At 38.5% G+C, this 13,901-nt stretch overlaps 1 protein-coding gene across 1 annotated transcript; it reads left to right on the top strand.

Annotated features, from left to right (window-relative positions):
* Window positions 1-374: 374 nt before the first annotated feature.
* On the top strand, window positions 375-13,396 carry LOC139711904 (mesenchyme-specific cell surface glycoprotein-like). Its single transcript, XM_071623749.1, has 11 exons — window positions 375-605; window positions 1,728-1,946; window positions 3,002-3,206; window positions 4,386-4,527; window positions 5,006-5,120; window positions 6,742-6,915; window positions 8,021-8,083; window positions 8,642-8,895; window positions 9,719-9,936; window positions 10,764-10,873; window positions 11,664-13,396. Exons 1-11 carry the CDS (start codon window positions 401-403, stop codon window positions 11,765-11,767), a joined length of 1,809 nt encoding a protein of 602 aa, XP_071479850.1. The 5' UTR covers window positions 375-400; the 3' UTR covers window positions 11,768-13,396.
* Window positions 13,397-13,901: the final 505 nt, after the last annotated feature.

Below are 13,901 nucleotides of genomic sequence, written 5' to 3' on the forward strand. Positions count from 1 at the left end.
TACAGTATTAAACAGGAAAAATCTCTCTCGACGGTTTGCTGCCGTTTCAGTCACATTTCAACGATTTTCTTCTTTCTTTTTTTCTTAATCCATCCTTTATCAAACAATCCTGGACGGAATTATCCAGTGTTCATCAAGGAACAAACCAATGACATGATACCTCCCTCTCCGTGCATTTGTTAATTAATTGGTCAACAGTCCCACATATTAATTATCTATTTCCTTTACAACACCAACAGTTGATACGCCATAAATTATTGCACCTTCCGACTTCCTCTCGTATACCGCCCACGTTTTCATGGCGTGTAGTGACATTTCTTCTAATTGCCTTCTGATTTCGATTATACTGTAGGTACTTTGATATCTATCAGGATCTATTCGTGTGAATACAAGCGCAACGATGCTTCCCCGACCAGCTGTATTACTTCCATACCTTCTGCTAGCCTTTTTGCCCGCTGTTTTCTCCGCTCTGACTCTGCGGCCGGTCTCTACGATCTACCTTCCGTACGCCTACGACAACGATGGCAATGGCGTGTACGGGATCGACGAGGCAGCTGTCGAACAGACTGGCTACGACACTAGCAACAAACTCGCGTACTCTGCCGGTGAGCTCTCAAAAATGCCCTCCTAACTTGATATCATTTTAATATCGCATCTTGATGCATTGAATGACAAACCGACAACTCAGATATTACGATAGATTACAATACTGCTTACCTGACAATTTATTCTAGAATGCGTCAAGCGCAATGGAAGAGACTTCTAGAAGTGGCGATGTTTGAGCAAATTCAGTTTTCTTTCACCCTTTTGTAAAAATCGAGACTGGTGCAACATATTTCTCGACACCTACACTACCTATTTAGTTGGACTTAACAACTGAAAAACGTGAACCATTACTTCCTGGTTTTGTTTTGAAGAGAAAGCGAACACGATTGCAAGTGTTGCAGGCTGAATATGATATTCACACGTGAAGCAATAGGATATTTATCCTTATGGTTGTTACACGAGGAAGGAAAAGTATCATATCGCTTGTGATCTTCTTTGCATTCCCACAATGACCTTTTTCCACACAATTCATAATGATGATTATGGCGTCCGTAATACTTCTATAACCTCCACATTTGTTAGGGAACAAACTCCTTAGTGGGCGTTTTTAAGTGATTTGAAGAAAACAGTAAAATAAAGTTATAATAATGAAATATAATAGAACGCATTTGGATATTCATTTCGCCATATGAGTGGCAGATGTTGATGGTTTAATGAATAAAAAAGTCAACATGAATTATTAAACATATTATGTTTAATTTAATATAAGCCTGCTTGAACAGGATAGGGCATATAAGCAGTGTTTATATCAATTGATCTCTTGTTAAGAATGCTGTATAGTGTATAGTACCATCATATAACAGCATAGACAGTGCGTCTTTTCTGTGTTATTATTTAACATTCAAGCATGCAGTAAATTTCAGTTGATTAACGCTTAAAATGTTACTTTTCTGTATTGTATTATCGAAATGTGTATGAATATTATGTATATCCTTATACATGTATGTATCTGTATTGTCAAACCATGTAAAAACTGAATGTCCTTATTGGACAATAAATCAAATGAATTTGCACCGCACATGTCTTTTAACGTCGAGTTTCTGCTGCTGCGGAGAATAACTCGACAATAGGGACTGGTGGGATGATACATCACATCAATCTCCTTTGATTCTCGTTGCCAGGCAACAACTTCATCCACATCACTGATTGGTCAGACGCGACTGCGCCCTCAGTCGTCTATCGCACGGAAACAAATAATACGTGCAATGACATCGAGACATGCGGAGACTTTGTGGCCTTCGTGCTCGAGGGAGAAGCAACCACGGACATAGGCACCTTGCAAGTTTACGCCCTCTACGACAAGAACGAGGACACGTGGACAAAGTTGTTCGATGTGTCAGGTGAGTTTAATATCCAGGCTTTATTGTACTAGCAAAGTGCAGCTGGCGCAGGCTTCATTCAAAAACATCTCCTGCTTTCACCGTGTCATTGTGTTTACAGCTACCTTGCTCTGCCACTCGAATCTTAACAAGTGGGACGTATAAGTATACTCTTTCTATTTCCTGCACAATATGCCTCCAAGAAAATAATGTTGCAATATCTGATTAGGCCCTACATCATGATAATGTATTTCACTACGTACTCCCATAGGAAGGTGGAAAGAGTTCCACCTTCCTGGTACTCCAAAGGATTAAAAGATCCATAGAACGCGAAAGAGATAATGGTAAGGATATCAGTTTCCGAATAGCTAATTCACTATATTTTTCCCATCAAAATCACCTTAAATTAAGTTTTCCAGTTGTTCTTATACTTACACATGTATAATTTTATTTACGTTCAATCGAGCCGTTGAACACGATGGAGGAAATGATAATATTATACATAGTCTGAGTAGGCCTACTAAAATCAAAATTTTGGCCAAACCTTGTTTTGCCGTTCACTCAATGTGTGTTTGTTTGTTTGTTTTTGGTTGCTGTTTAATTGTTTCGCTCTGTCTCAAGGACGTCGAAACCAAATGTGGGCGACGTGTCTCTTCCATCCTTGGAGGTTATGAGATATTCAAGATGGCCGCCAAAATGGCTGCCACAATACAAAACTTCTGTATTATTTCGTTGTAGTTGGTGAGAGAATGTGCTCTAAAGTGATCACGGGGATGATTCATTGTGGAAGCCAACAATTCATGTTTTTATTCATTTTTCACATTTCAGTCGAGCAAAATTGTAAAATCAGCCAATGTGGCAATTCAAAGTTTGCCGCCACGATGGTACTGTGTCAACCCTTCATATTACCATCCAGGAACACAAGACTCAATAAGAAGAGCAACAGAGAGCAAACATCTTAATTATAGGATTGTGGAACTCTTTTTATTACATCAACTTATCATCAAACTGAGCCTCAGTGTGATACAGATATACTGGTAGTTACTTTTCTTCCTCGTTGTCCGAAATTGTCGTAGTGGGCAGCAAACCAGACATGCTTCACTTCTCTCACGACTGTCAGACCATTGTGGTTGCCAACGAAGGCGAGGCTGCGCAGAACGCAGATGAAACGGAATTCATTAATCCCGAAGGTTCGGTGTCAATCGTGCGGCTAATTAATTCGTCTGCTGCTGATATCGTGTACTCTGTAACACACCTGAACTTCAGTGAATTCAATGAGAGGTTAGTTGGAAAACCAACTCAGTATCTTACGTTTTAAAAGTATAACAAGTAAATCATTTGGCAATTTTATCTCTGTATAGTCACAAGCAAGGTATTGATTGATTTGAAAGATATCGTACAGCAGAAGGCTTCAGAAAAATCAACAAAATTGATACACACAAAGAGTTTTGGCAAGTGTGAAGACGAGTCCCGAGTATATTCGGGCAGGTGTCTATGGGAATGCGTGTTATTGTAGCAAAATCAGCCTGTCCTCAACGGGTTAAAGGTCCTGATTACCTTTGGGAGCACTGATTTAAAAAATGTTCAAGATATCACATCTGATGCATATGTGTAGGTCAGTTGTATCACAAAACATCCTACCATATGAAATTTTTGCAATAAAGTCCAAAATACAAGGAGATATCACTATATTTCTCATTAAACCATTTACTGTAGATGGTTTAGTCTTGAAACATTTTTTATTATAACTGTTGTTCACATTTTGTATATTTAACAATACTTAACATCGATTATACTGGTTCAAATTTGTACTTTGGTTGTTTCTATCCCTGACTCACATTTTAGAACTATTTTGAAGCACTAAAGCTGTTTTTTTTTGTTTCATCTGCAAATGGTAAATTGTGCCAGTAAAAATAAGCATCATGCGTCATGAAAAGGGTGACAATTATAGAGAGTGTCTTGTTTCTTCCTACACCTTGCACGAAGCAATGGAAGAATGATATATTATTTTATGTGCATGACGGGCTGAACGTATAAGTGTCACAAGTTCTGTCATTCAGCCTAAGCAAAGTAAACATAATTTCTCGAAGATTTGATTAGTATAATTCGCTCCTTTTGATAATCCTGACCAGGATTGGTTAGTCATTGATACATCTTCCTTGAAAAAAAAGATATACTCACCAAACGAATCAAGGTTGATCTCCGCAACATTAGTTACCGATGGGACACTGCATGGCTTAACATAAAACATGTTGTTCTTTTGTTGTTTATTCCCAGCCAAGTCCTACAAAGCCATGATGTACCGCGATTTACACTTGAGAGCTGACTATCTAAACCTAGCCTGGCGTAATGGAAATGTTTTGGGTTTATTCATATTCGTTTTTATCCTTTCCTCTCTTTTCACTTCGTATTTCCATGGTTACCGGTATTTCCTTCCCATCATCATCTAATAACCGACAGAGCCGACGAGTTTGTTGAGAGAGGTGTTCGCTATCCGTATCGCGGACAGCTCAACAATGGTTCCGACACGTTTGCTCAAAATCTCGAACCAGAATACATCACGTTTAACTCAAACGACACAATGGCATACATTGGACTGCAGGTAAGTCATGTGTGTGATGGTGTGTGTGTGTGTGTGTGTGTGTGTGAAAGTTTGCGCAATCTTCCAATCGATTCAAAAGTTATGACCATTTGGAGTTTCGGTGTCGTCATCTCTGAATAGGGAGATTGCCATACTTGATGACGTCATTTTGGCAACTATATCAACAGATTGATACAGAAAATTCTACTGATTTTCACTTTTCTGGCATGATGAATTAGCCCTTGACATATCTCTTTCACGAATAATGAAATTTGTCAAATTCTCGACATATTTTCTTTATATTGTGGTCCAAAATGACGTCTCATGAACTGTTACGTAGTAGTCTTCCTATCCAGCAATGACTGCATCGAACCTGAAAAATTCATGTCTGTTTAATCGATTTTTTTTTGGTCCGATATGCCACTGAAGTCTTTTATCATATAATGTTTATAATGTGTTATACCACTCAATTCAATTGTCTTTGTTTTTACCGTCGAAGGAAAACAATGCTGTCGCCGTCATAGACTTGGAGAACGACAACGTGGTCGACATTTTCCCACTCGGTGAGAAGAGTTGGTTGACCCTCGAGCTGGACGCGAGTGACAAAGATGATGGTATGACCCTTGACCGACCATTCAAAGACTCATTTTATGTAATAGTAATAGTAATAATAATAATAATAATAATAATAATAATAATAATAATAATAATAATATTAATATTAATAAAAATGATAATGATAATAACAATAATAATAATGACAATAATACTAAATACTACTACTACTACTAATATTACTACTAATAATAATATCTTATTCATCCAGGGTAGCCTCTTCAGTGTTGCTATAGCTCTACCAGAGGGCCCTGCCATTAGGGTTGCCAGGTACCCATCAGGTACCCATTTATACACCTGGGTCGAGAGGGACATGGTGGGTAAAACATATTGAGCGGGATTCGAACTCGGGTCCTCCGATTGTGAGTCGGGAGTCTTTGTCTCTATCCACTATGCCACAGCGCGCCCACCATATCTATTTTTTTTTTAACCCTAATCAGGCTGGGCTTTTTTGGCTATGCTATATCTGGGGGGGGGGGGGGGGGGGCGGATTCCGCCCCCCCCTTCAGATCTCGCCTATGGAACGCGTGATCGCGCCGAAAATCGGCACACGCGACGCCCGCGACGTATACTATCAAAATGTATGGTTGCTTTCTCCGAAAAATGTTTCTTATATTTTATATTAATTAATTATTGTAATTTATGCATAAAATCAGTTTGGGGCTCTAAATCACTTATTAATGCTCTAATTAAGCTAATTTCTTCTTAAAAATGTTTCTTGTATCATTCTCCTGAGACATAGGATAAAAAAAAATCTGTATCGAAATTAATTTCTTATGTATTTGATTGTTTTTTTGAAGTTCTTATGTATTTCCTTGTTTTTCGATTTTTTGTTTTTGTTTGTTTTTTGGCCAAAATTTGTCACAGACATTTTTCGAAGCTTTATCATCCTAAAATAAATTAATTTCGTCCATTCTAAGTCAAGATATGAATTTTTATGTGAATTAATTGAAAAAACACAATTTGCATTGGATTTGTACACAAAATCACGTTTTGGAGCAATTTTGGGGTTGACAAATTTTTTTCGAACGGGCGTCGCGTCAAAACGGTACGCGCGGGCGCAACAATTTTGGTCTCAAAAGTTGCGCGATACTTGAAAGAAAAAAGTCATGAAACATCGCGGCGGGAGCTTATCGCGCTGCGAAGATATTGCGCGAAACGTCGGGGGGGGGGGGGGCGGATTCCGCCCCCCCCCCCCCCAGCCTGATTAGGGTTAAGCCATCGTACTCTTGTAGCGTCATTATCAGGTGATCGTTGTTTTTGTCATAATCATTGTCATTGTGAATATCATCAAAATTGGTACAATTATTGTTCTGCTTGTTTACGAATAATCAAAATATCCGGAATATTGAAAGCGAGAGAATATCAAGCAGAGGGGTGAAGTCTGAGGTGTGAATTTTCTTCAATTTGTCTCCCTCAATATCCGGAATATCATCTGGTAGTAATAACAAGCACGCTAAAATCTGTACAGTGTTGGTTTGGTGGCTAATTTTGACACAAGACACAACCAACAACGCGCTCGATATGTTTTCTTCCTTGGAAGACATCAGCTTAATTGATTCATGATACATGATTTAATGTTCACAGCACCGCTTGGCTGCTTGCTTGTTTTTGTTTCAGGCATACTTTTCCGTCACAGCGATATTTTCAGCTTCTACCAACCGGATGGGATCAAGTATTTTGAAGAAGAGGGTGTTGGATATATCATTACGGCAAATGAGGGCGATAGTTTCGAGTACGAGCTCGGTTCTGAAGACTGGGCCGAGAGCCAACGTGGAAACGACTTTTCAGCAGGTACAGGGTAGACATTTTCTATTGTGGCATAGTTATGAGGAAATGCAAAACATCTGTGTGAAATTTACGGAGGTATTAAAGGTAGAGATAAAGGGACCATGAAAAGGTAAGATTACAAATGTTGATATGTTTATATTTTGTTATTGATATAATAATATGATGATATGATGCTATATGATAAACTGGAGAATGAACCCAACCACAGGGGAGAATATCACGATCTGATGCGAGCAAAGAGAAAACGTTGAAAAAAGATAGATAGATAGATAGATAGATAGAGAGAGAGATAGATAGAGAGATAGATAGAGAGATAGATAGAGAGATAGATAGATATAGATAGATAGAGAGATAGATAGATAGATAGAGAGATAGATAGATAGATAGAGAGAGAGATAGATAGATAGAGATAGATAGATAGATAGATAGATATAGAGATAGATAGATAGATAGATAGATAGAGAGATAGATAGATAGATAGATAGAGAGATAGAGAGATAGATAGATAGAGAGATAGATAGAGAGATAGATAGAGAGATAGAGAGAGAGATAGATAGATAGAGAGAGAGATAGATAGATAGAGAGAGAGATAGATAGATAGATAGATAGATAGAGAGATAGATAGATAGAGAGAGGTAGAGAGATAGAGAGATAGAGAGATAGATAGAGAGAGAGATAGATAGATAGATAGAGAGATAGATAGAGAGAGAGATAGATAGATAGATAGAGAGAGAGATAGATAGACAGAGAGATAGATAGATAGATAGATAGATAGATAGATAGACAGACAGATAGATAAAGGGAGGGGCAGGGAGAGAGAGGGAGGGAGGGAGAGGGGGGAATTGAAATGACAAGAGAGAAAAGGAACAAATGTCGAAAAAGCCAAGATTCATAAATTGTTCGACATTTGGAAGAAGATGTTCGATAAATAATTTGATGTATTTTATCTTTATTATCACAATGTGAAATAAGCCACGACCTGAACAGGTACAGAAGCACATAGAAGAAGTATTATCACATTTAATGATTTCATACGTCAAATCAAACGTTTCTGTTTTCCGTATGAAAGTCGTCGTTTTTGCTTATTTTTTTTTCTTTTCATTTCCAGACGATTACGTTGCAGGCGTCGGAGCTGATCTCATTGCTAATGTCAGTGACAACGCTATTCTTGGTGAGAGCAGTTGCCGAGTTGTCAAGTGTTTGTTTAAAAATAGTGTGACACGATGAACCTGTGTTAAACTTTCATGTAAAATTTTGCTGGAATGATCGAAGTATGCACGATAATTGTTTTCAAGGGTTCGAGTGTGCACAGGAATTTCAGGGTTGTATTTTAGTGTCAAAGTTACTTCGAACAATTGTCACTGTTGATGAATTAGCTTGCCTTGCGTTTGGATTAGCAATTAATTAACTCGACCAACTGCAGAGCTAAATAACCGCCTGTTTGATGATGATGATGACGGTGATGATGTTGGTGGTCGTGGTGGTGGTGGTGATGATGATGATGATTCTGTTTGCCACTGTCGCCAATATGGTACCTTCAGCCAATCAGGGATTGATAATCAGATGAGGATTAACACTGACCACGTGACCGAGCGATGGTGATTAGCTCTTGCTCGCCCGTAAGAGCAGAAGAGGCTACGACCGTCCTCTCCAGTAGTCTTCTTTGTTAATCAAGTTGACAACATAAAACAAAATCTTACTCCATGACTTGTGTTTGTGCTTCTTCTAGGCCGCCTTGAATTCAGCACTGTCGATGGACTCAGTGAAAGCGAGCCTACTAAGTACGAGAAGCTCTACTTCTTCGGCGCTCGAGGCTTCTCCATCTTCCGCGCCGACAACTTGAGTCTCGTCTACGATAGTGGTGACGAGGTCGAGCGAACGATCGCCCAGTATTACCCCGACGTCTTCAACACGAACACTAAGCCAGATGACGCGGATGTAGACACCCCCGCCTCCCTCTTCGACAAGCGGTCGGACAATCTGGTAATCCACAATTCTCTAAAGTCTTTACCCCTTTTCCCACCCCATCTTTCTCCTCTATACGTCCTGAGCGGACCCACAAGACACAAGAACTAAACACCCGTTTTGAACTAATCACCCCTTCAAATGATATGAGTATGATTTGGTAGTCGTACATGTAACGTGTTCAATAAAGATTCCAAATCACATTTATCCTGCTATGGCAACCATCCCCGTTCAGTTTGTCTATTCGCTGATAGTTTGCAACATAGTATATCAATTAACTTTTCTATGCGTGTCCATTAGTAATAGTTTAAAGGACTTACGTGAAAGTATGGAATATGAGGAAACTGATCTAACACAATAACTTTAGAGTGCAAAACACACAAACAGATTTCTAGTAACGTATCTTTTTTTTTAGGCTGCGCCATAAAATATAGGTTTATTAGTTTTAGTTTTGCTTCTTTATGCAGTTGTGATGTTGATTATCGTGTCGTAGTATTTGTATGTGTGTTCGTGTGTGTATGCATAATAATATGAAGAGTTTGTTTGCAAAACCCGATAAGTCCATATTTGCCAAATGGAGATATTTGCGATTGAAGGTCAAGAAAAATAAAGAGAATAATAAGGACATTTTTGCTTCTTTTGTCCATAACTTCAAAAATGTACCTTTATGTAGTGACCAATATATCATTTAAAAGGTATTATTTTGTACTTTATAACAGAGACCGTACTTCAAAATCTTCCAAAATGGACTTATCGGTTTTTGCAAACAAACTCTTCATTTAGAGAATAACCCCTAATGTTCATCTCCACCTGACAAACATTTCCGCTCCCTCTTCTGTAGGGACCCGAATGCGAGTCTGTTGAGCTCGGCGAGATCGACGGCCGTCGCGTCCTTTTCATTGGCGTCGATCGCACGGCTGCCATTTTGATCTACAGCTTTCCCACCGGCGAGGTCCAACCGGCATTCGAAAGCGTGTACCGCGCCGGCGGTCGGACAGAGACGTTCCAGGAACTTCTCGACTCCAGAAACCTCGGCGATCTTGACCCGGAAGATCTTAAGTGAGTGACAACGCGGCCTATGGTGGCTATATGTGATGCGACGTGGTCTAGGCTGCAGTGCGACGCTGGCATGCGACAAATACAATGGATAAAGCATTTGAAAGAAGAAATCCACTCCAATATTTTACTCAATTATTTCGTAAGAAAGAGGAAAGGAACCCCTGCAGAACGGTGCAAAAATGATCAAAATCGGTTGAGAAATAAGGAAGTTATGACATTCTGAAATTTCGGTCTGTTTTTCCGGAAAACCTTCTAGACCAGTCGTTATGAATATTCAAATCCGAAAGTTAATGATGTCATGCTGTCACAATCTTTTATTCATTTCATATACGGAAATGACAAAAATCTCATATTTCAGCTGTATAGGTGTAAAAATTGCCTTAAAACCACCCAAAATAAAAAAGAACAAAATGTTAAGACTGATATATTTGGTATATGAATAATGTTTTTACTTGTATAAGCTATTCTTTGTAATTCATGTATAACATACATGAAAAGTTGTAAGGGCGTGACTTCATCATCTCCCTCATAAGAACTGGTCAAGAAATTATTTGTTGAAAAAAAATTGTGAAATTGCAAAATGTCATAGTATATCTTATTTTTCCGATTTTTTATTCTATTTTGGCAACGTTCTGTAGGGAATTCTTTTCTCTTCCTTTTGGAGTTTGTTTATTTTTGGGTGGATTTCATCTAAAGGATTAAGTATCGTAGAATAATCTGTCCTCCTCTAAAGGTCTTCTGGTTTAATTATGGTTTTTTCTTCCTCGTGTGCGAATACAAACGATGAACTAGCCCTTTTATCACTTCATTTCTTAAATCATGTCCAGATTCATTTCGGCTTCAGAAAGTGCCACCGGGAGACCAATGCTGATGGTTACGAGCACGGTGAGCGGCACCCTGTCCCTCTACGAGGTCTATGACGACGAAGTTACGACAGGTGAGAGCGAGAACATGTGAATTACGGAATATGAACTAATTACATGTAATACCATTTCCATCATTTATCTACTTAGCGTTTATATTAATTCTAACCTGGGAGGAGGTGGAAAATGGGGAGGGCATCCCTTTCATCAAAATGTAGGTGCCCATTGATCACATCACAGTATTGGCATTCGGACAGCCGGTGCCACTACGATTACACTTCGTTATTCTGAAGGATCCTCATTCCCAGGGTTCGTTCATCCGAAAAGAAAATAAGGTTAGAGAATTCCGAAGGTTCGTTCGGAATAACAAACCTTATCTAATTTTCGGACTAACGTACATTGGGAATAACTAACCAACGGAATAACGCCACAAATGTTCGGATTAACGATCCCTATTCCATGTTTTGTCAAACGAACAGCTATAGGAACACAGAATTCGATCGTGTGTTTCAGAATGCCGAACCTCTGGGATAACAAACCTTCGGAATCTCGAATATTACCCTGCACTGCAGTAGCAGTTATATATATATTTGTATTTATTCATATTTATTTGTATCTGAAACTTGTAGGAGTTGACTGAGAAATATGGGGTAGATGCAAGAATTAAGCCGCAAACTCATGATATATATTTCATAGATTGTGTTTCACTTTGTGTGTGTGTGTGTGTCTTAAAAATGATGAACAATGAAGAACACCTGAAGGACAACCAGGTTCGGGGAAAACCTTTTGATACACATCTCACATTGATAATACACATCTCACATTGATAGTGATTCTCTCACGTCTGTTCCATCCCATACACAGCGCCACCACCGGAAGTGACGACAGACAGCGAGGCACCAATCACAGTGGCTTCTTGCCTGGTCCTAATGCTGAGTCTCCTTGCAAGCCTGCTTGTTCAAATGTAGAGTGTGCATGCGCGTCGCCGCTACCCCTCGTTCCGAAAAAAAAACCAAAAAAACAAAAACAAAAACAAAACCCGGCACGCTGTGATATGATAAAGATGATAAGGAAAATTGAATAAGCTGAGAGAAGACATGAAGAGTACGTGCTCAGGTCATGCCGAGCAGACCTGTACAAGACAAGAAAACAAATCAGAAACACAAAGGGAGAAAATACCTTAATAATACATCATAATATATATGAGAGAAATTTCCTGCGTAACTGTCCATAATCATTATCTATTCTAGATCGTTGTGATTATATGATCTCGATTAATCAACAATCGTGGACAGTTACGCAGGGAATTATTTTCTCTCGTATGTACCCAACAGATTGCATGCGCAATACCTATGTGTCATTTAATCCTTTCTTATGATAAGAATCAAATTAATGTGCTTTTTGAAATTCATGAAATTCTTCCATCGAGACGTTTTATCGCAAATGATTGACATCAGTTATACTACATCGAGGATAAGGATTAGAACCGGCAATTGCTGTCGGGCGGAAGCTCGGTGGTCGAGTGGAGATGACGCCTGTCCGGAGATCAGGAGGTCGTAGGGTTCGAATCCTGCTAAAGATAGTATGTACGCCCATGATTTCTTTTATCATGGCTACTACTAAAACACTGATCAATGCAGTGCTTATATTTACGTCGATGTAGGGCAATTTGTCAATCAGTTGCAGTAAATGTGCTTGCCTTGTAATTCAAATTGTATAATAGAGTCCGGAATTATCGCACTATCTATACACTTATAGATATTTTTTTTTTTTCGAGAGATGTGGATTTCTTTGAATCCCATGCATGTATTATTTTGTTATCAATGATATCTAAGGCTGGATTCCAGGATAATGGAAGACAAAGTGATTTCTGATTTTTTTTTTTTTTTTTGATGCAGCTGTGAACAACTTTGATGACTGGTAATGATAAAAATAATAGTTATGATAGCAATGATAATTAAATAAAAATCGAGCTTTGTTTATTAAAATGATTCGCCTCATCGTTATTATATAAGTTATATTTCTGAAGATGGAGTAAATTGGAAATACAATTTTTAAAGATCATGCTAACGCCAGCATTTTAACAACTCGATGTTATAAGCTTATTTATTGAATAGGACTTACTGGTCTTGGAACTATAGTTACATTAACCATGTAATGGTTATTTGCGTTGACTTTTTATTTGGGAGAACTGGAGTTTTTTTTTTCTCTTTTTTTTTACATTATGAAAACAAGAGTGTTTGGTGGAAAAATGGCAACGCCAAATTTGACGTCTTTTAATGTCCTAGTGTGTAATACTGTTCCAACCCTGCCAGAACGGACTGTGGGGGACGAACGATTATGACGTAAGCTGCATTTATGTGATATGCTTGCTGATTAAAGGCCTTTTGGGCAATCTTATTACAAATAATGTTGACGGTATCAGTGTGTCGTTATTGCTAAATCTTTCACCTGTATTGTGCAACTTTCATATAGACCTACACCCTTCTTTTCCATAATCGTCAACTTTTATTCATCTTATTTAATTAGTGCTGAGAGTCTTAATATTGACAAAATGGCAAGATATCATCTATACGAAAGAGCAAAAGACATTTTTATAGTGTTCTGTGATTTTTAAGACGCTTGATAACAATCAACACGGATGCAGCACAAATACATTAACTGATAGCAAGTTCATGTTTAGTCAAGAATCGTTCATGTATATAATTTTAAAGCACTTCTACATTTCACGAATCGCTTCACATATCACGAAGGATCGTCTTCTCGATCCTTACATGCACGGATATCCCCGAAATGTTGACAGGTGACTTTTGCCTGTGCTTGTAGGCGCTTACTTGATAATGTATCTTCCTCGGGTGGCATGCCTTCAGTATGGCAAGCACACCAGAAAAATCTACAATACATAATCCTTACTGCTTGTCGACATCATAAAGATGATACTCTTTTGTGACAGAATCTCTCTTATTTTTAACTCTCAAAGCTTGGCTTCTCGGGCCATCACTTTATACGTACAGTATGAGAAATTAAAGGGTAAACTCTGATGGGGAAAGTGTGAGCAAATTTAAAGAACTTTACAAGTTTGTATTGGTGTAAATACCGGGT

Source organism: Diadema antillarum, unplaced genomic scaffold, assembly GCF_040938485.1.
Source record: "Diadema antillarum isolate AM-2024a unplaced genomic scaffold, OU_Dant_1.0 seq00001728_RagTag, whole genome shotgun sequence".
Classification (NCBI taxonomy): Eukaryota; Metazoa; Echinodermata; class Echinoidea; order Diadematoida; family Diadematidae; genus Diadema; species Diadema antillarum.